Source organism: Oncorhynchus clarkii, chromosome 10, assembly GCF_045791955.1.
Source record: "Oncorhynchus clarkii lewisi isolate Uvic-CL-2024 chromosome 10, UVic_Ocla_1.0, whole genome shotgun sequence".
Classification (NCBI taxonomy): Eukaryota; Metazoa; Chordata; class Actinopteri; order Salmoniformes; family Salmonidae; genus Oncorhynchus; species Oncorhynchus clarkii.
This window is the reverse complement of record NC_092156.1, coordinates 62,817,719-62,840,200: the sequence shown is the minus strand read 5'-3', so window position 1 is coordinate 62,840,200 and position 22,482 is coordinate 62,817,719. Positions and strand designations below refer to the sequence as shown.

The window sequence follows — 22,482 nt, the reverse complement described above, 5'->3', positions numbered from 1 at the left end:
GGATCTTATCCATAATAATCTCATCATGTAAACTCACTAGCCTACCCGCACTGTACGTAAATCTGAGACACTCCATTTATGTTACGTTTCTTATGGTATGTATTCATGTGTGGATTTCCATCACCCATTTCGTATGATACAGTGCCTTGCGAAAGTATTCGGCCCCCTTGAACTTTGCGACCCTTTGCCACATTTCAGGCTTCAAACATAAAGATATAAAACTGTATTTTTTTGTGAAGAATCAACAACAAGTGGGACACAATCATGAAGTGGAACGACATTTATTGGATATTTCAAACCTTTTTTAACAAATCAAAAACTGAAAAATTGGGCGTGCAAAATTATTCAGCCCCCTTAAGTTAATACTTTGTAGCGCCACCTTTTGCTGCAATTACAGCTGTAAGTCGCTTGGGGTATGTCTCTATCAGTTTTGCACATCGAGAGACTGAAATGTTTTCACATTCCTCCTTGCAAAACAGCTCGAGCTCAGTGAGGTTGGATGGAGAGCATTTGTGAACAGCAGTTTTCAGTTCTTTCCACAGATTCTCGATTGGATTCAGGTCTGGACTTTGACTTGGCCATTCTAACACCTGGATATGTTTATTTTTGAACCATTCCATTGTAGATTTTGCTTTATGTTTTGGATCATTGTCTTGTTGGAAGACAAATCTCCGTCCCAGTCTCAGGTCTTTTGCAGACTCCATCAGGTTTTCTTCCAGAATGGTCCTGTATTTGGCTCCATCCATCTTCCCATCAATTTTAACCATCTTCCCTGTCCCTGCTGAAGAAAAGCAGGCCCAAACTATGATGCTGCCACCACCATGTTTGACAGTGGGGATGGTGTGTTCAGGGTGATGAGCTGTGTTGCTTTTACGCCAAACATAACGTTTTGCATTGTTGCCAAAAAGTTCAATGTTGGTTTCATCTGACCAGAGCACCTTCTTCCACATGTTTGGTGTGTCTCCCAGGTGGCTTGTGGCAAACTTTAACCAACACTTTTTATGGATATCTTTAAGAAATGGCTTTCTTCTTGCCACTCTTCCATAAAGGCCAGATTTGTGCAATATACGACTGATTGTTGTCCTATGGACAGAGTCTCCCACCTCAGCTGTAGATCTCTGCAGTTCATCCAGAGTGATCATGGGCCTCTTGGCTGCATCTCTGATCAGTCTTTTCCTTGTATGAGCTGAAAGTTTAGAGGGACGGCCAGGTCTTGGTATATTTGCAGTGGTCTGATACTCCTTCCATTTCAATATTATCGCTTGCACAGTGCTCCTTGGGATGTTTAAAGCTTGGGAAATCTTTTTGTATCCAAATCCGGCTTTAAACTTCTTTACAACAGTATCTCGGACCTGCCTGGTGTGTTCCTTGTTATTCATGATGCTCTCTGCGCTTTTAACGGACCTCTGAGACTATCACAGTGCAGGTGCATTTATACGGAGACTTGATTACACACAGGTGGATTGTATTTATCATCATTAGTCATTTAGGTCAACATTGGATCATTCGGAGATCCTCACTGAACTTCTGGAGAGAGTTTGCTGCACTGAAAGTAAAGGGGCTGAATAATTTTGCACGCCCAATTTTTCAGTTTTTGATTTGTTAAAAAAGTTTGAAATATCCAATAAATGTCGTTCCACTTCATGATTGTGTCCCACTTGTTGTTGATTCTTCACAAAAAAATACAGTTTTATATCTTTATGTTTGAAGCCTGAAATGTGGCAAAAGGTCGCAACGTTCAAGGGGGCCGAATACTTTCGCAAGGCACTGTATTTAGCCATGGAGCACATTCTGATTGGCCAGTGAGGGGTCAAGGGTCATCACTACTTACCACAGACCCAAAGTCATAAACCCTTCCTATTTCTACAATTTGTCTTCTTAAAATCTGATTTTAAACCTAACTCTAACCTTAACCACACTGCTAAGCTTTTGCCTAACCTTAAAGCTGCAATATGTATTTTTTTGTGCTACCTCACCAAATTCACATTGAAAGCAAGTCTAAAAAGCTATAGATCTGTTATATGTGCTCTGCTCTATGCCTCCCATTCTTCAGTTTTGCTTTTGGTTTCATACACCAGCTCCCAATAGCTGAAAATACAATATTCTGGGTTATTGAAAATATATTTCACAGCGGTTTTGCTGGTACAGTGATTCTCTACACTGCTTGTTGTGGCACATTAACTGAAATTAGGCAAACTATTATAATTTTTGCCACCAGGAAATGGTGGAGCGATTTTTGCATATTGCACCTTTAAATTTAGACCACAATATAGCCAATTTTGTTGTGGTTGTGGCTTATGTAACTAGTGACATCTGGGGTCAAGCCTCAACACCTACATCTTGTTTATTCATCAAAACCCAGCACTTTCACGGCAGCTACTGTGCCCATAACTCCAATTGTGAAAATAACAAAAATATTTTACACACGCTACCACCACGGCCTCGCTAAGATTTACCATTAGGTTTGTTAAAATTGAGCCCTAAATCTCCTATGATCAGTATCTTTCAAGCTAAGAGCATACTTGTTAATAAAGAACAGTGTGTTAGCAAGAATAGAGTAGAAAATAATAGAATTACTTCATTCCATCTACATCACCTCAGTAAGGTAAATATTGAACTGTCCTGTTCTAGCCCATGTTGACTTTCTCTCTAAAAACAGGCATTTGTTTATACCTGTTTCAAATGACAAGTTAACGAAGGGTTAATAAGGGGTATGTGGTTAATTACCCTTTTTACCCTAAGACACTTCACATGATAACTATAATATGTCACCAAAGAATGGTTCCCAGATCTCCCCTGTGTACATCTCAAGCCACACTAAGATTTCTCCCGGTTGTGGACACTCCTATGTCTGGTAAGGTTAGTCAGGAAGGAGAAGCTCTTGTAACATAATTTGCACTTGAAGGACATCTCCTTGATGTGAACGGTCTGGTGCTTATTCACAGTTCGCCTCAGTAAAGTGATTCCCAAACGTGGAGGAGGGGTACGACTTGTCGGCGTCCATCCTAATGCTCAACCTCCCACGTTGTGACCCAATGACACTAGAGGAGGGAGAAGCAGGAGCCACCACCCTCAGGTAGCTTAGTCTTTGAGCTCCCTCTAGACATTGTTTTGGGTGTTGTTGGGATTGTGTGCTGTGATGTAGGCTAGGTAACTTTCATGTTGAACGCTCAACCTGACCCTGTCTGTATTGGTGAGGTAACACTGAGGTAGCTGAGGAAGGCTAGACCCAGGCTTTCTATGAACCCAGTCACCAGGCATTAGACAAGACCCTGAAGGAGAAGACAGACTTGCTGATAGACTACCACCAGGGGTCTCCCACCACTCTCTGTGAAGGCTGAAGCCCAGGGTGACCTGCTCTGTTCATCATGGATACTGTGGTGTTTGTATCATAGGAACAGGAGGGTCTATCTCTATCAGCCCCAGGTCCTGCTCCATCCCTGCACTGAGACTGTGAAGAGAAGGGTCTGGGCTGCAGACTGGATCTGTCATGGATCTGGTCATCTCTCTGATGACCACCAGGACTGAAGTTATTGAATCCACCTGTCCGCAGCTTGTGTTCTGTGTAGTGGTGGAGTCTCTGGCCCTTGTGGTTCGGTACCGGTTTCTACTCAGAAGGAACAGCGACGGCTCCTGATCTTTGGCAATGGTTTATGACCAGCCGCTTCCGAGGTCAAATCTCTCCCACCAGCAACACTGGATATCAGCAGGTCCCCCATGGACTGCAGACAGTAAACACAAATTGAACAGAAGATGTATATAAGAAACTTTACCGTAACACAAACATAATATTATAAAATGTTAACCACAGTCAAGCCCATCTCTAACACTGTGATTCAAGTACCTAACACTATGGAGCCAATGTAGTTTATTATAAAAAATGTCCATATGAGAATTAAGTATAATGTTTGTTTTGACTGAGATAAGGGAAACTCAGTCCCTGCAATGATACAAAAATAACCAAGTCAGTCAGCACAGAGTCAATTTTGTGTTATTTAATTTCAATCAAATAGTCCTACACTCATAACGTGAATTACAGTACTTTTATTGCATAAAATGATACGTGACAAGTAGAATAACTTCTCATTATGGTAACACTTGACCTTTTCTGTAAATCTGGTACCCTCACTTTGATCAAATTACATTTAGAATACTTTCGAAAAGGATCAAACTTTACACAGCACACAAACAGGACAAGGTTGTCACTTTACATCAGTGAAGCATTTTTACAGACACCATCTCACCAACCATCACCATATCATCTACTCTGTCTCATCATTCTCTTTCTTTCCCCAGTTCACCTCATCCAGTTCCCTGCTACATCCCAAACTAACAGAATGAACTACAAACTATCTAGTACTAAATCATCAAATCAAATTATATTGGCCACACACACGTTTAGCAGATGTTATTGCGGGTGTAGCAAAATGCTTGTACTATACATTACATGTCACTATACTCTATACATGGGTCGTGTGCATTTTCTGCTGGTGTATCCTGACATATCTCCTCTCTGAGAACCTCTTCCCGATGTGCGTACAGGCGAACGGCCTCTCCCGTGTGGACCTTCAGGTGCACTTTCATATTGTGCTGGTGGGAGAACCTCTTCTCACACTGTGGACAGCTGTAGGGTTTCTCCCCTGTGTGGACCCTCTGGTGCCTCTTCAGGTGGGTCGATCGGGAGAAACGAGCCCGGCACAGGTGGCAGCCGAATGGTTTCTCCCCCGTGTGTATCCTCTGGTGGATCTCCACCTGTTTGGGGAAACTGAAAGCTTTCCCACAGAATGAACACGGGAAGCGCTTCTCTTTACTGACTCCGTCTCTACTACTGTCATTTGTCAGTGGGCTTGTGTAGCCATTTAGTGTTGAAGCATTGTCTGAGGTCTGGTTTAACATTAGGAGAGTGTGAGGAGGATGAAGGACAGGGAGTGTCTGTGTTGTCACAGCGTCCATGTTCCAGTTGATAGATCCTATAGAAGGCAGGCTGAAGGAAGCACCTGTTGGAGGGTTAACCTGAGGCGCCATCAGTCTCTCTGAATCACAGCTATAGGAGCAGGACGGAGCATCGCTAGCAGAGTCTGTGTCTGTCCTCTCCAGCCGCATACGGACACCTCCTCGTACCCGCAGACCAAATCTACGCCTCGCTGTGGTCTCAGCCAGTCTGTTGTCATAGAGACTAAGTTCAGTTGTTGTTTTGTGTTTGTCTGTCTGTTTCTGGTTGTGGTTAACATTATTGATCCCAGGCCCAGAGTTGAGGACGCTGTCCCACCCACAGACCTCTACTATGTCGCCTCTGGTCCTGGCCTGCTCAGTGACGTTCTCCCCTGGTCCCTTAACTGCATCGGTCTGGGAATCCAAAATGGCCGTCCAGTCTCCTCTGTTAGCCTCCAGCCAACCACCTGAAGGAAGAGGTAACAAAACAGATTTTACAAACATGGCAGAGAAAACATAATGTTGTGACTATAACTACTGTTCCCTGTAGGAGTGAAACTGGATTGATTCCTTCCATTTAATACTGCTTTTCATCGAGCCCAGGAACGGGTGGCGCGGGGCCAAACAAGTGTTGTACCTAATTTCTCCCCATCGGGGAGAACTGTATTATAGCGATAACATTACGTTCCCTTTCAGTCAGTCCACTTCAGTATAACATACTATGGGGAAATAGAATTACGCCCCATGCAGAACCCAACGGATACTAAATGAAACAGCTCATGGCAGACCACCCAGACCTGGGTATTGTGCACACAGCGCGCTGCCTGGTTACTTCCCGTCACAGCCGTAAGCACACTGTGGGCTACACTGGGAGCTGTGATATCCACGCAATAAAATATCACGTCTGTGGTGATGCCCAACTCGCCTCAGCACAAATATCTCCTCTAGTCAGCCTTTTAAACAATGCCCAAGACGCTGCCAGACCTCTTGTGAAGTGGGAGCTGCCACAGCTAGGTAACCCTTGCCGCTATATGCCAGGGCGATAGCCTCCACAACCCAGTGGGATAGACTCTGCTTAGAGAGCTCCTTGCCACGAGCTGGATTAGCAACACATACAAAAAGCTGGTCACGTAACCGGATATCCCAGGTCAGTTCAAAGTAGGTGCGTAAAGTGCACACCGGACATGTTACCTCTTTTGCTCTTCAGAAGCAAAACGAGGAGGTGAAAAGGGAAATAGCTCTAAAGCTAAAGAACATGACTTTCAGGGAGGCCACATTGTCACCTTAGTCGCCCAGGGCGAACGGAGTCCAGGAAGAGTGTATGGATAACGCGTGAAAGTCCAGCAAGTTTTACTGAGGCCAAAGCCATGAGCAGAGACCTTTTCTAGGAGAGGATCTTCAGATCCACTGACTCCAGAGGCTCAAAGAGGGCAGCACATAGTGCCTCTAAAACCAGAGCCAAGTCCCATGTGGGCGCAATAGGTTTAGAGACCAGTCTGAGACGATGTACACCTTTCAGGAACCGCACAATCAGGGGGTGGGGCCCTGGTGAGGCTCCGTCAATTCCCAAATGACACGCCGAGATAGCGGTCATGTACACTTTTAAATATTGAGAATGCCCGCCCCTGCTCAAAAACATAAGGATGTCCCTCCAAGAGCACTTATAAGGAACAAGTCCTTTATCTTGGCCCCATAGCTCAAACGCTTACCACTTATACGCATACAGCCCTGTCGTGGAGGGCGCCCTTGCAAACTGAATGGTAGCAATAACATTTGGCCGTAAACCTCTAGCCATCAGATTGGTCCAGGCCCATTGGAACCGAATATGCGGCCTCCCGTGCCAAACCTGCCTGTGCGCCTGGGACAACAATTCCCTGCGCAACGGGAATTGCCACAGGTCCCCACCTAAAAGGCAAATGATGTCCGCAAAACCAAGGCTGCCTGGGCCAACGGGGAGCCACAATAATCAATGGTAAGCCCTCCCGGCACACCCTCTCCAACGTGTGCTGAATCAGAACCACTGGCGGAAACGCGTAAAGGAGGGTGAAGCCACTGGTGCACCAGAGCGATCGTTTCCAACTGGGCACTGGTCCCTCAATGAGAACTAGACGACATGGTGCGTTTTCTGGCGATGCATAAAAATCTACGATGCCCCTAGTCTCCACTCCTGAGTGCCAAGTACAATGTCAGAAGTTACAGGTAATAGATATGCCGGGCTCTATGACACCGTCCATACTTTACGAATTGAATAACCCTTCGCACAGCACGCCTCCACCCCTGGGGGGGGGGTGAGTCTTTTGTGAACACCTTGTGGGACAACACCTGGCCCATGAGAACCCCTTGCGACAGTAGCTGGGGATCCCTCCACTGGGCCAGTGCCCGAAAGCATGTCGGGAACACCGGAATTGACCGGCGAGATGTATTAAAGTTACTCGGGAATCAGCACTGGACCAGCTGCATCAATAATAACCCTGAGGGAATGACCATCATAGAAGCCATCATCCCCAGTAGGCAGATGAAACTTGCGAAAATGTACTGTGCATCCAAACCAAAATTGGGCCAGGCAGAGCTGGAACCCAAACACCCTCTCTGGGGATAGAAAAAGCACAATTTAAGGATGAGTCTAACTAGCCTGCTTGTTCCTTTGACTGCTATCAGCCAATCGTCCAGATAGGCCAACACACTCAGCCTCTGATGGGTACCAGAGCTGCCTCCACCACCTGTGAAAAGACGAGGCGAGAGGGACGAGCCGAACGGGAGTACCAAAAACTTGTAGAATATAGCCTCGAAATGGAACCTCCTGACCTCTGTGACTGGAGTACATGGGCACATGAAAGTACGCATCCTTTAGGCCGATGGTGTACGGACCGTAACAGCCACTAGTCTGTGAGTATTTTGAACTTGTGAACTCTGAAATGCTTGTTCAGGGCACACATGTCTAGAACAGGGCTTAAACTGCCATCCATTTTCGTAACCAGGAAATAGATTGTACCAGCTGTCCTGAGCTTCCAACAGATAAACCACTCGTTCTGCCTATTCTGGAGCAGGAAGGATATTTCCTCCCTTAATACTGGCACTGAGGCCAGGAGAACAGTTGACGTGATGACGGCGCAAAACGTGGGGGGGAGGATTTGTACAAAGAATTGTAGTCTGTAGTCACTGTTTGCATGACCCAGGGCGACACTGCGCCATTGGTCAGAGCAGGCAGCGAGTCTCCTGTAAAGTGCCATCTGAGGGGGCATGATGCCCCCAGTAGTGGCATGGGAAAAATAAGTTTCCACCACTCTCAACAAACTTGTCTGATTGTGGAGGGATATATTTTATTGAACTCGCATGTGGAATTCACAACACTCTTGAAACTCACAAACAATGGGATTGAAGCAATGTGTTTAGGTGGAAACGTTTGCCTGAAGTATCCTTCCCCGCGCCGTGGCAGGACCATGTCACCCCTGGCCAGGAAAACTGACGTTGCGTCTGGCAATCAAGCCGGTCCGACCTTGTGCTGGGCCGGGCCCCCGGGACAGCCCACTTAGCAGGCCCAGCATCCCCAAAGGACTTCAAAGGGAGAAAAGTACACTGCTTGAACTAGGCGTACATGGCCTCCAGGGCAGAACCGGACATCCCCGGAGGACATTTGTCGGTCCCTCTCTATCTGAAAACGTCAAAGACGATAGTGTTCCACCACCCTGCTCTTCCCGAGTGCCAGAACGGTGCACCGGGACGTGCACAGAATGAAGTCAGCCGTAACACAAATCTCATCCAGGAGCTCTGCATGGGGCTTTCCTGCAGCCAAATAAGTGCCCAACTCCGGGAGCAACTCTGTCTGGTAGATCTGCAGTACAGCTACAGACGACAGAAATCCGCCACCCCCTCTGCACGATACATCTTATCCAGCTGAAAAACGACAGTGCTTGTTAGGAAGTGTAGGATCTGCATTAGCCACACCCTTGTTATCCAACAGGCTAGGTAGCCAGGTAGCTTGCTATAAACTAGAGGCGTGTGCACCAGCCCAGCCCCACCCAATCCATCCCCTCAAGATCCATGAAGGGGGCATACCATGCAGCATCAGCTTAGCTGAATGCGGGTTGGACCAGGTTGTCGTAAATTCTTTGAAATACAGAAACAGGGGTAGGTGGTGCTTGACTGTGGCAACCACAGGGGGCAGGTACTTCCCACAGAACCTTGATAACTTCTGCCGCTGGTGTGAACATGGCCACTTCAACTCCAAATGTATAGCCACCCTGCAGCACAATTCTATGAACAATGTGTTGGATACCAGGGTTTCCCACACTACCTTACGTAGCGTTAGGGGGTTGCTGTCCCGGAACTAAGTCCTCTTCCGAGAAACTCCTGGAGCATCCAGAACACCAAATTGTCATCCGAACCTGTGCCCTGTATGTCATCATGGGAGACAAACCAGCCAGCTCACTACCTCCTAGCTGGGAGGCTAGTTCCACCAAAGCCCCAAGTCTCTCTCTGCTTCCTGCACCTTAGTCCCAGGCGAGGTACCAGCATCCGGGAAAGGAAAGTCGCCATCGGTAACTCCAAGCTTTTTCAAGAATTCGACATGTCTTTCCAGGGAGTATGCACGCAGTATGTGGCAATGCGCACACGGACTGGTTCGAGCGAGGAACACCTGAGCATGCTCCAAGCCGAGACAAAATACACATAAATCGTGAGTATCTTTCAGAGAAATGGTATAACCGCATGACTGGGGGAAATGTACACATCGTCGTCTCGGTCTCTTTCTTAACCGTTTTACTCATTTTCTTCTAGCAAATTGAAGCATAACTAATTGTTTGTGATTAGGAAACGTATGATAACAAATACAAACTAAAGCACACAACGTCCAGAGGATGAGCTTGCTCTACCACTGTGGGACAGTTTCGTTGGCGCAACGTAAGTCTCGTTTTCCAATTGTTTGTTGTAGTAGTGTGAATCCTTCATGTTTACACCGAGGTGAAGAGCAGAATACTTGAAGGAAGGAATCTGTGCCTCATGCTTATCACCTGTGGAAGGCGGGGCTTCCAGCGAGGCACGTATTTCATTGGCCTTGTCAGGCGTGATTGTAGATCTTTCAACCGAAGTCGCGAGAGTGCGACTCCCCATAGTATGTTGTACCGAAGTTGACTGACTAAAGGGGACTTATTTAAATGTTCTGAGTCAATTACCTGGTCAAGTTCGTACATTATAATGTGTGTTTTTGTATATAAACATAAGTTGTATTGATTTCATTGTATAAATGAAGAAATAATAATAACCAGGTGCATCACTATTCTATTACAGTATGTAGGCTATATGTATGTCTCCCTTACCTTGCTCCCCCATCTTTAGTCCACTCAGCAGATCAATGCTCTCTGGTCCGTCTTCTATTGTCTCCTCTTTGACCAGCAGCAGATCAGGCTTCCCATCCTCCATGTCTACTGACTGTAAGAGATACAGAGTGAGAGGATGTTGGATCAATAAATCTGCTATGAGCATCTTCTGATTGGGCAATGAAGGATTGCTATGAGTACTGTGCAAAATTGTTGATTTGACACGATGCAAATGTATTAGTTGATTTAATTACATGACACTCATTAAAATGGATTGAAAATTCAAAGGCAAAGTCCCACACTTAAGACAAAATGTAATCAAGACCTGGGGCGTCTATCAATTCATATTATGCTCTATCGTTTATTTCGTTGTGGCGCAAATCACACTCTTTACGGCAATTGGACGTCGCTTTGCCGTGCGGAAGGAAATTTGCAACACAAACAAACATGGAAGAGAGTGAACGCGACCCAAAACACGGAGCTCGTACCTAAATGAGGGGCAGCTTCGGTCGCATGGGACGTGGTTTGGGTATGAAAAATCTGACACGGACCAGAAAACCGTCCTCCGCAAAATATGCTGCAGGCCGGTCCCGAAAACATGCTCAAACACCATTAACCTCTTTTACCACCTACGCAAGAATCCTGTGAAACAGTACGGAGAGAGTCTACGGATGAGACCCCAAAAAATTGTTGAGTGCTCAAAACAAACCCCCGACTCAGACGTTGCAAGAGGCTTTTGCCCACCGCACACCATGTGGCAAAGAACCACGAAGATGGAAGGAGAAAGCAGCTGCCGATACAACTTACATCTGCAAAGAGCCCCAATTTACATGGTGAGAAACGGGGGTTTTGTGAGTTGGTGCTAACACTCGACCCAAGGTACCAACTGTAAATACATTTTATTTGTTGAGTATAATTCAAAATGTAATAAGAAATATGCCTTTAAATGTGGTAATTTTATATAAACTATTTATTCATTGAATTGACAGAAAATTAGTATATCGTGATATGTATCGTTATCGGGATATGAAATTACGTATATCAGGATATGAGATTTTGGCCATATCGCCCAGCCCTAACCTAAGCCATCTAATCAAATGGCTACCCGGACTATTTGCATTGAACCCCCCCACTTTTACACTGCTGCTACTCTCTGTTAATTATCTATGCAGTCACTTTACCTCTACCTACATGTACATATTACCTCAATTACCTTGACTAACCTGTGGCCCTGTGCATCGACTCTGTACCGTTACCCCCTGTATATAGCCTTGTTATTGTTGCTCTTTAATTATTTGATATTTTTCAATTTTCTTGTTTTTTTCATATTTATTTCTTGTTTACTTCAGTTTATTTAGTAAATACTTACTTTTTATTAAAACTGCATTGTTGGTTAAGGGCTTGTAAGTAAAAATTTCACTGTAAGGTGTTGTATTTGGCGCATGTGACAAATACAATTTGATCTAATACCATTCAGACAGTAGTTTACATTGGGCTCACCTCAGTGAGACTGTGTGTGGTCCTGTGCTGCTTAGTTGGTTCCTCTGTGGGTTCAGGAGGTGTAGTCTGGTTTTCCTCCATGACCATGGTCCCCTCAGGGTTCGCCAGACCCTCCTCACACCCCTCCTCCTTCACCAGCAGCACCTCTGGACCCTCCTCCTCCTGGAAGAGACAGGTGATACAGATCACACAGACATAAACTCCCTCAGGTACGTATACACAGATAACACACTTTAATGATGGATGGGCCATACTTGTGAACATTAGAAAGAGTTTAAATTCAAAACAGTTGCTCCGTCACAAAATGTGCATCAGCCAATTAAAATCGTCAATTTACTTGCACGTGATAGAACGCACACACAGATAATAAACACATTCAACATGGAGTGTTTACCCATCCCCACTATGTTTGAGTCCTATACTGTAGTTACAGAATGACTTCACTGTTGTTAAACCCATCATGGTGGATATAAATATGATGTTGTGGGTAAAAATAAGTCAGCTATAATAAGTCAAAATTCATCAGACAAACCTGACTAAACATTTTGAAGTGTACAGTAGGTGTTTCAGACCCCTTGCAAATGTCATTTTTTTAAATTTTTTTTAACAAATCACATTTACATAAGTATTCAGACCCTTTACTCAGTACTTTGTTGAAGCCCCTTTGGCAGCGATTACAGCCTCAAGTGTTCTTGGGTATGACGCTACAAACTTGGCACGCCTGTATTTGGGGAGTTTCTTCCATTCTTTTCAGCAGATCCTCTCAAGCTCTGTCAGGTTGGCTGGAGAGCGTCGCTGCACAGCTATTTTCAGGTCTCTCCAGAGATGTTTGATCAGGTTCAAGTCAGGGCCCTGGCTGGGCCAATCAAGGACATTCAGAGACTTGTGCTGAAGTGCATCCTGCGTTGTCTTGGCTGTGTGCATAGGGTCGTTGTCCTGTTGGAAGGTGAACCTTCGCCCCAGTCTGAGGTCCTGAGCACTCTGGAGCAGGTTTTCATCAAGAAGCTTTCTGTACTTTTCTGTACAGTCTCTCAGTCCCTGCCGCTGAAAAAACATCCCCACAGCATGATGCTGCCACTACCATGCTTCACCGTAGGGATGGTGACAGGTTTCCTTCAGACGTGACGCTTGGCATTCAAGCCAAGGATATTAAATATTGGTTTAATCTGACCAGAGAATCTGGTTTCTCATGGTCTGAGAGTCCTTTAGGTGCCTTTTGGCAAACTCCAAGCGGGCTGTCATGTGCCTTTTACTGAGGAGTGGCTTCCATCTGACCACTACCTTAAAGGCCTGAATGGTGGAGGGCTGCAGAGATGGTTGTCCTTCTGGAAGGTTCTCCATCTCCACAGAGGAACTCTAGAACTCAGTCAGAGTGACCATCGGGTTCTTGTTCACCTCCCTGACCAAGACCCTTCTCCCCTTATTGCTCAGTTTGGTCGGGCGGCCAGCTCTAGGAAGAGTCTTGGTAGTTCCCAACTTCTTCCATTTAAGAATTATGGAGGCCACTGTGTTCTTGGGGACCTTCAATGCTGCAGACATTTTTTGCCTCGCCACAGTCCTGTCTCGGAGCTCTAAGGACAATTCCTTTGACCTCATGGCTTGATTTTTGCTCTGACATGCACTGTCAACTGTGGGACCTTATATAGACAGCGGAGTGTCTTTCCAAATCATGCCCAATAAATTTAATTTACGACAGGTGGACTCCAATCAAGTTGTAGAAACATCTCAAGGATGATCACATTGAAAAGGATGCAAATGAGCTCAAATTTCGAGTCTCATAGCAAAGGGTCTGAATACCTACAGAAATAAGGCATTAATGTTTTTCTATTTTTAATACGATGGCAAAAATGTCTGAACCTGCGTTCGCTTTGTCATCACGGGCTATTGTGTGTTGATTGATGAGGATTTTGATTTAATCCATTTCAGAATAAAGCTGTAAATAACAAAATGTGGAAAAAAGTCAAGGGGTCTGAATACTTTCCGAATGCCCTGTACAGTGCCTTGCGAAAGTATTCGGCCCCCTTGAACTTTGCGACCTTTTGCCACATTTCAGAAACTGTATTTTTTTGTGAAGAATCAACAACAAGTGGGACACAATCATGAAGTGGAACGACATTTATTGGATATTTCAAACTTTTTTAACAAATCAAAAACTGAAAAATTGGGCGTGCAAAATTATTCAGCCCCTTTACTTTCAGTGCAGCAAACTCTCCAGAAGTTCAGTGAGGATCTCTGAATGATCCAATGTTGACCTAAATGACTAATGATGATAAATACAATCCACCTGTGTGTAATCAAGTCTCCGTATAAATGCACCTGCACTGTGATAGTCTCAGAGGTCTGTTAAAAGCGCAGAGAGCATCATGAAGAACAAGGAACACACCAGGCAGGTCCGAGATACTGTTGTGAAGAAGTTTAAAGCCGGATTTGGATACAAAAATATTTCCCAAGCTTTAAACATCCCAAGGAGCACTGTGCAAGCGATAATATTGAAATGGAAGGAGTATCAGACCACTGCAAATATACCAAGACCTGGCCGTCCCTCTAAACTTTCAGCTCATACAAGGAGAAGACTGATCAGAGATGCAGCCAAGAGGCCCATGATCACTCTGGATGAACTGCAGAGATCTACAGCTGAGGTGGGAGACTCTGTCCATAGGACAACAATCAGTCGTATATTGCACAAATCTGGCCTTTATGGAAGAGTGACAAGAAGAAAGCCATTTCTTAAAGATATCCATAAAAAGTGTTGTTTAAAGTTTGCCACAAGCCACCTGGGAGACACACCAAACATGTGGAAGAAGGTGCTCTGGTCAGATGAAACCAAAATTAAACTTTTTGGCAACAATGCAAAACGTTATGTTTGGCGTAAAAGCAACACAGCTCATCACTCTGAACACACCATCCCCACTGTCAAACATGGTGGTGGCAGCATCATGGTTTGGGCCTGCTTTTCTTCAGCAAGGACAGGGAAGATGGTTAAAATTGATGGGAAGATGGATGGAGCCAAATACAGGACCATTCTGGAAGAAAACCTGATGTCTGCAAAAGACCTGAGACTGGGACAGAGATTTGTCTTCCAACAAGACAATGATCCAAAACATAAAGCAAAATCTACAATGGAATGGTTCAAAAATAAACATATCCAGGTGTTAGAATGGCCAAGTCAAAGTCCAGACCTGAATCCAATCGAGAATCTGTGGAAAGAACTGAAAACTGCTGTTCACAAATGCTCTCCATCCAACCTCACTGAGCTCGAGCTGTTTTGCAAGGAGGAATGGGAAAAAATGTCAGTCTCTCGATGTGCAAAACTGATAGAGACATACCCCAAGCGACTTACAGCTGTAATCGCAGCAAAAGGTGGCGCTACAAAGTATTAACTTAAGGGGGCTGAATAATTTTGCACGCCCAATTTTTCAGTTTTTGATTTGTTAAAAAAGTTTGAAATATCCAATAAATGTCGTTCCACTTCATGATTGTGTCCCACTTGTTGTTGATTCTTCACAAAAAAATACAGTTTTATATCTTTATGTTTGAAGCCTGAAATGTGGCAAAAGGTCGCAAAGTTCAAGGGGGCCGAATACTTTTGCAAGGCACTGTATATTGTGAACACCTCCCCTCTCCTGGACTTCCTGACGGGCAATCCCCAGGTGGTGAGGGTAGGCACATCCACCACACTGATCCTCAACACGGGCGCCCCTCAGGGGTGCGTGCTTAGTCCCCTCCTATACTCCCTGTTCACCCACGACTGCGTGGGCGCAAACTACTCCAACACCATTAAGTTTGCTGATGACATGACGGTGGTAGGCCTGATTACCGACGACGATGAGACAGCCTATAGGCAGGAGGTCAGTGACCTGGCAGTGTGGTGCCAGGACAACAACTTTTCCCTCAACGTCAGCAAGACAAAGTAGCTGATCGTGGACTACAGGAAAATGAGGGCCAGCACGCCCCCATCCACATCAACAGGGCTGTAGTGGAGCGGGTCGAGAGCTTCAAGTTCCTTAGTGTCCACATCACTAATGAATTAACATGGTCCACACACACCAAAACAGGCATGAAGAGGGCACAACACCATTTCCCCCTCAGGAGGCTGAAAAGATTTGGAATGGGCCCTCAGATCCTCAAAAAGTTATACAGCTGCACCATTGAGCGCATCTTGACTGGCTGCATCACCGCTTGGTTAGGCAACTGCTTGGCAGCAATGAGACTGATATTACCTCGTCCCCCTGTACATTGACTCGGTACTTGCACCCCATGTATATAGCAAAGTTATCGCTACTCATTGTGATTTTATTCCTTATGTTCTCTTTATTTGTACATTTTTCTCTCTGCATGGGAAGGGCCCGTAAGTAAACATTTCACTGTTAGTCTACACCTGTTATTTACAAAGCACATTTTATGTGACAAATAACATTTGATTTGTAGGTATATTTAGTAGGCCTTAAATGTAATGGTTATAAAGCGCTGTTGGGTGTATGCAGAATAGGGTGAGGTCAGATGTGATGTATATTAAAGAGAAGTGGTGTAAAGTACTTAAGCAGTACTTTCAAGTATTTTTACTTCAGTGTTTTTTTTAGGGTATCTGTACTTTAATATTTATATTTTTGACAACTTTTACTTTTACTCCACTACATTCCTAATAAAAATAAATGTACTTTTTACTCCATACATTTTCTCTTGACACCCAAAAGTACTTGTTACATTTTGAATGCTTAGCAGGACAAGAAAATTGCCTAATTCACACACTTAACAAGAAAACATCCCTGGTGGACTCACTAAACCCATGCTTTGATTGTAAGATACTTAAGGTATATTTAAAACCAAATACTTTTAGAATTTTACTCAAGTAGTATTTTAGTGGGTGACTTTCACTTGATTAATTAAAGGTATCTTTACTTTTACTACAGTATGACCTTGGGTACTTTTTCCACCACTGCTAAAGAGAGCCTGATTCAAGTCCCATTTTGTGTTTATTAAAAAAACATTTTAAATACACCATATGAAAATTGCAATGTGTTGGTCCCATGTTTCATGAGCTGAAATAAAAGATCCCAGAAATTGTCCATACGCACAAAAAGCTTATTTGTCAAATGTTGTGCAAATTTGTTTACATCCCTGTTAGTGAGCATTTCTCCTTTGCCAAGATAATCCATCCACCAGACAGGTGTGGCATATTAAGAATCTGATTAAACAGAAGGCTCATTACAAAGGTGCACCTTGTGCTGGGTACAATAAAAGGCCACTAAAATGTACAGTTTTGTCACACCGCCAAAGATGTCTAAATTTTTCAGGGAGAGTGCGATTGGAATGCTGACTGCAGAAATGTCCACCAGAGTTGTTGCCAGATAATTTAATGTTCATTTCTCTACCATAAGCCACCTCCAACGTTGTTTTAGAGAATTTAGCAGTACGTCCAACTGGCCTCACAACCACAAACCACATTTAAACATTGCCAGCCCAGGACCTCCGCATCTGGCTTCTTCACATTCAGGATAGTCTGAGAACAGCCAACTGGAAAGCTGATGAAACTGATGAGTGTTTCTGTTTGTAATAAAGCCCTTTTGTGGGGGAAAAACTCATTCTGATTACCTGGGCCTGGCTCCCCAGTGGGTGGGCCTATGCCCTCTCAGGCCCATCCATGGCTGCACCCCTGCCCAGTCATGTGAAATCCACAGGGCCACATTTATTTATTTAAGTTAACATATTTTGGTATATGACCTGTAACTCAGTAAAGTCTTTAAAATTGTTGCCTTCATATTTTTGTTCAGTGTAAGTAGTTGAATGGAAGCAAAGAAATAGACATTGGTGAACATCATATAACCTACACAATACAAACACAATATGTAACAGACCTTTTAGGCTTATATATCACACAATATCTGGATGCAATATCTACCCAGGAATATTCAACACTGAAATCTGTTACTCTTGTTATTCCAAACGCATCTGTGGATCTTTTCTGCTGACAACACTGAAAATTAATATTTGTTATATATATATTTAATGCAGGGTTTGATCTAAATGTCAGAAGCTATTGAGTGGAATAGTTACTTTCTATGTTATAGAGTGGAATGGTTTTTCTGCTGGTGTATCCTGAGGTAGCTCCTCTCTGAGAACCTCTTCCCGCAGTGCGTACAGGCAAATGGCCTCTCTCCCGTGTGAACATTCAGATGCATCTTCAGATGGTGCTGGTGGGAGAACCTCTTCTCACACTGGGGGCAGCTGTAGGGTTTCTCCCCTGTGTGGACCCTCTGGTGCCTCTTCAGGTTGCAGGCCTGGGCGAAGCGCATGTGACACTGCGTACAATTGAAGGGTTTCACCCCTGTGTGGACCCTCTGGTGGATCTCTACCTTCTGGGGGCAGCTAAAGCCTTTGTTACAGAACATGCAGAGGAACCGTTTCTCTTTACCGTCTGTTGTTGCTCCCCCTCCCTGAGCCTTGGCCCTTTGGACCTTTGAGTTCAATACCTGATCGAAAAGGACGCTGCCGTGTGAATCAGATGGTGCCATCGATGTGGACACTGGGTCGCGATCCCCGAGTCGGTGTAAAGGTGAGTGGGTCGCGACATTAAGATTTGTCTGTAAGCTTTCCCTGTAGTCTAAGAAGTCACTAGTGTTGCCCTGCGACTGTCCTTCTCCTAAATGAGTCTGGTCTTCATTCCATGTCAGAGGAGCGTCACCCTCCACTTTCACAGTCATCTCATCTACGACCAGACCCTCTCCTTTCTTATCTAGGCGCCCTTCAGAGTATACACTGCTACTGTACTGGTTCCAGTCTTCTCTCATTGGATTAGTCTGTGTATCTAAGCCCACAAGCATGTCACCAGGTATCATCTCTGTAGCGTATGAACAGGACGGATCATTGCCAGTCTGAAACGTGTCACCTGAGTCCTGATGGGACAGATCCATCCTCGAGCTGGGGTTACCATAAAGTAAATACTCTGAGCGGGGAGCAGGTGGACAGCCCAGTCGCCCCATTAAAGTCTCTGTATCGGTCTCTGACTTGAGGACGGCGTTCAGCGTTCCACTGACCTCCGTGATGCTACGTCGGGGCCCGGGCAGCTCTGGGGCAGTGATGGGGTCCTCCGTGGCTACAGGGGGGGCTCCTCCAGCCACTCCAGTCTGGGTGTCTCTGCTGTGCAGTGGGTCCTCCTCTCCATCAGACCTCTCCAGCTTGACCCCAGGACTTGCATCTTCAGACTGACAAGGAAAAAGGAGGTCATTACCGGTACATGAGTAGAATTGGATAACAATGTCGTAGGGAAGTCTCACAAGCTCCCCTATGGCAGATAAATAAGGATGTACATGTAAGCAAGTAAATAGCTGAGGGGAGCCTTTCTGAAATAAACTGGCCACATTTGACGTACTGTAATTTTGATGTAATCAGGGTCTAAAATGAACACCCACCAATTGTGTGTAGATTTTGACACTGGCAGGTAAGAATGTCTAATTCCCCGGCCATGTTGGCAGGTGGTCACACTCAGGGCTCTACAGTGCAAGCGTTTCATAAAAATAGTCAAGTAAAGTATGGGCACAAATGCAAGTTGTGATTTATAGCTAAATAAATGCTGCAATAGCTGTTTTGAAAATATTTCTGCAGTTTTGTTTCATATCTGGTAATGCACAAAAATCTGAATCCAAATGTTATAGCTATCCCACCTTGCAAAGCAACACTGCCTGTCTGGGGGGGGGGGGGGCTGTGGGCGAAGTGCTGAAAGATTCATTTTTAGAAGAAATGTGCTCATCCTTAAATGTTAAGACTAATTAACTCAAAAGTCTACTAAAATGAGACTTTGTCCTTGTGTTTCTTGTCTATTTACATAGTTTTGTTCACAAGCTAGGTTGCTTTCAATGTTTGAGTTTGCTACCAGCTAGCAAAAAGAGACATGGTCATCTCTACTAGTGAGAGTGTCTCTGTTACCAAGGTAACCTTAAAGGGGCAGCTAAACATTTTTGCCTCTACTAAGCATGCTCATCTGTATTTTTTTTAAATAAAATGGTGCAAAAAATATTTTGGCTGGTAGATAAAAAAAAAATGTAAGAAATGTATCTACCTGCCACAGTGCCAAGTATAATTTTTTAAAAACGTTTTAGGCCCTGGATGTAATACTATTACACTAACCTCTATCACGATAACGTGCTGGGTTGAGGTTCCGCTCCCCCCATCAACAGTGATTGGTTGGTCTTCTCGCCATGTATTGTGTCCTGCTGGCTTCACAAAGCCCCTGTGGCCTCCAGTGAGATGTCCTTCACCTGAGAGTGATTGGTGGAAAATAGATGGTTAGGTTAGCTACTGTAAATGCTCAATGCTATATTATACACTGAATGTACAAAACATTAGGAACACCTTCCTAATACTGAGTTGCACGCCCTTTTGCCCTCAGAACAGCCTCAATTCGTCGGGGCATGGACTCTACAAGGTGTTGAAAGCGTACCACAGGGACGCTGGTCCATGTTGACTCCAATCCTTCCCACAATTGTGTCAAGTTGGCTAGATGTCCTTTGGGTGGTGGACCATTCTTGCACAGTGTGTCAATAGACTTAATTATTAATTAGATATTGAATTATCTTAATTTAGGATGAACCTAAATTAAGCAACTCACAGATTTGTAGAATAATCATATATCACCATTGACAGTTTTGACACTAGAATTAGTAAGGATGTAATGTAACACTTTGGGGGGGGGGGGGGGGGGGGGGGGGGGGCAGGTATATGCTTATACCCACTTATTTTTACATTGGGCATTGCATATACTCATTTCTAAATCCACACTGATACGTATCAAAGTAGTGTGGTGGAGGTATACGCCGTATCTATGAATAAGGCTGATGGAACAGATGTTTTATTGAACCTTTATCTTAAGATGTTGATAAACTATTATTTCTTAACATTTTAGACGCAGCAATGTACACACGGTGGTAGGACATATGCGTGAACGATCGAAAATGTAATTGCAGGAAAACACTGTTCTAAAATGTGCACCACATACGTGAGTGGTTTCATGGACAGAGGTAGAAATATCTGTTAGAAATGTTGAAAGAGGGGAGATCTAAAGATGCAACAACTATCATGGATTGCTAATATGACAAGGATAATGCCTTTGGCTGCTAGACAATGAAAGACAGGCAAACCAATATAACAGGATATAAGGAAGTCTTTATAAATCTGTCAGAACATAATTATTTGAATCAATCCACTGGCCATTTATTCTCCATCTCATGTGAAACAAAAACACAGCTAATCAAACAGTGCTAGGTGCCTGCATACTTAAATTAAAGGGTAACGACACAAAAACAACAACAAATACTTAGAAAGTGGTCTCCTGATGTAGATCAAGCATTGTTATGGACTTAGAACATACAAATGTGTTGTTTTTCTGTTTAAAAAAAAAAGTATGACTTTGAGAGCAAAAACCGTAAGAAAAAGAAAATGGGGGGGGAATCTGAAACCTGGGAATTTCTGACCCCGTTGACTTCCTAATTTATTTCAATAGTAGGCCTACTATTAGCCTACTTGCACAGTAGAGCTAGGGTTGGCCTGATATTGAAAGACCAATATGGGATTCATGATTTTAGGTCTTTCAGAGTGTATGTCACGGTTTCTCATACATTTTCACACTGGGCGCCTTTCCTTCGCCAGGCAGACCGTTTGGAACTGTTTGAGCAAAATGTAAGTATACCCACTTCTCCAAGCACCACTGGAGATACTTTTTATAGATCAAGTGATTATGTTCCATGCATCATATTGTTTTCAATGAGCAAATAATAGGAAATGCAGTAAATATGAGTGTCTTTGTGTAAGATACTGTAGCTAGCTAAGTAATCAGGATAACTATTGCATACCTTCTCAAAACTGACCAAGACCAAATTCTGGTTAACACATCTAAAGTAAATTGGAAACGGTTGACAGAAGACCCCCACCCATGCAAAATGTACCTCTTGTCATTCCTCTGTATCGGTCGAGGATCTTGACATGACTGGGGCGACTGGCGAGGACGCGCTCACGCATTGTCTTCTCTGCGCGCTCCCGTGCCACCTTCAGTTCGATTAGCTGAAGTTTCCTCTGCAATGCCCTGTTTTCTTTCTGGCTTTGAGTTATTTCCAAACGAAACACTGCATAGTCGTCGTCTACGAGTTTACAGATCTCTGCCACGGCTGCATTCGCTAGAACCTCCATAATGGAGGCTATTTGAGTGTGAAAACCCGTTGCCATTGTTAACAGCTAGCTTTACTTACTAGATAACGTTAACATCTATCCAAATCCTGTCTCCAACGCGAATTAAATATTATCTGGGGTAAGTATTTAGTGCTGTGCAGTTAAATTCGTCATATTTTGAATTCTATGGTTATTAAAATGTCTAAATGACAAACGCAAAAGTGAAAATTGTTCTTGGCCATATTTACTTCCGTTTAGCCTTTGGAATTTGGTTGGCGGATCGCATCCAAATTTTAGGTGCCTACACCGCCACCTACAGTACTGGAGTGTGAGGTCAGGCCTACCAACATAAAATGCTATATTTTAATTGAACCTTTATTTAACTAGGCAAGTCAGTTAATTAAGAACAAATTCTTATTTACAATGACGGCCTAGGAACAGTGGGTTAACTGCCTTGTTCAGGGACAGAACAACAGATTTTTACCTTGTCAGTTCGGGGATTCGCCCAACGCTCTAACCACTAGGCTACCTTAATTAATCCTGGTTCTCTAAGAAAGTTACATATAGCCGTAGACAC

At 44.1% G+C, this 22,482-nt stretch overlaps 1 protein-coding gene across 1 annotated transcript; it reads right to left on the bottom strand.

The window, feature by feature from the left end:
- Positions 1–3,980: 3,980 nt before the first annotated feature.
- LOC139418974 (uncharacterized) lies at positions 3,981–22,192 on the bottom strand. Its single transcript, XM_071168774.1, has 6 exons — positions 21,686–22,192; positions 19,872–20,002; positions 18,782–18,949; positions 11,748–11,909; positions 10,248–10,359; positions 3,981–5,399 (listed from the first exon to the last, which is right to left on the bottom strand). Exons 1-6 carry the CDS (start codon positions 21,960–21,962, stop codon positions 4,444–4,446), a joined length of 1,806 nt encoding a protein of 601 aa, XP_071024875.1. The 5' UTR covers positions 21,963–22,192; the 3' UTR covers positions 3,981–4,443.
- Between the last annotated feature and the right edge of the window lie 290 nt (positions 22,193–22,482).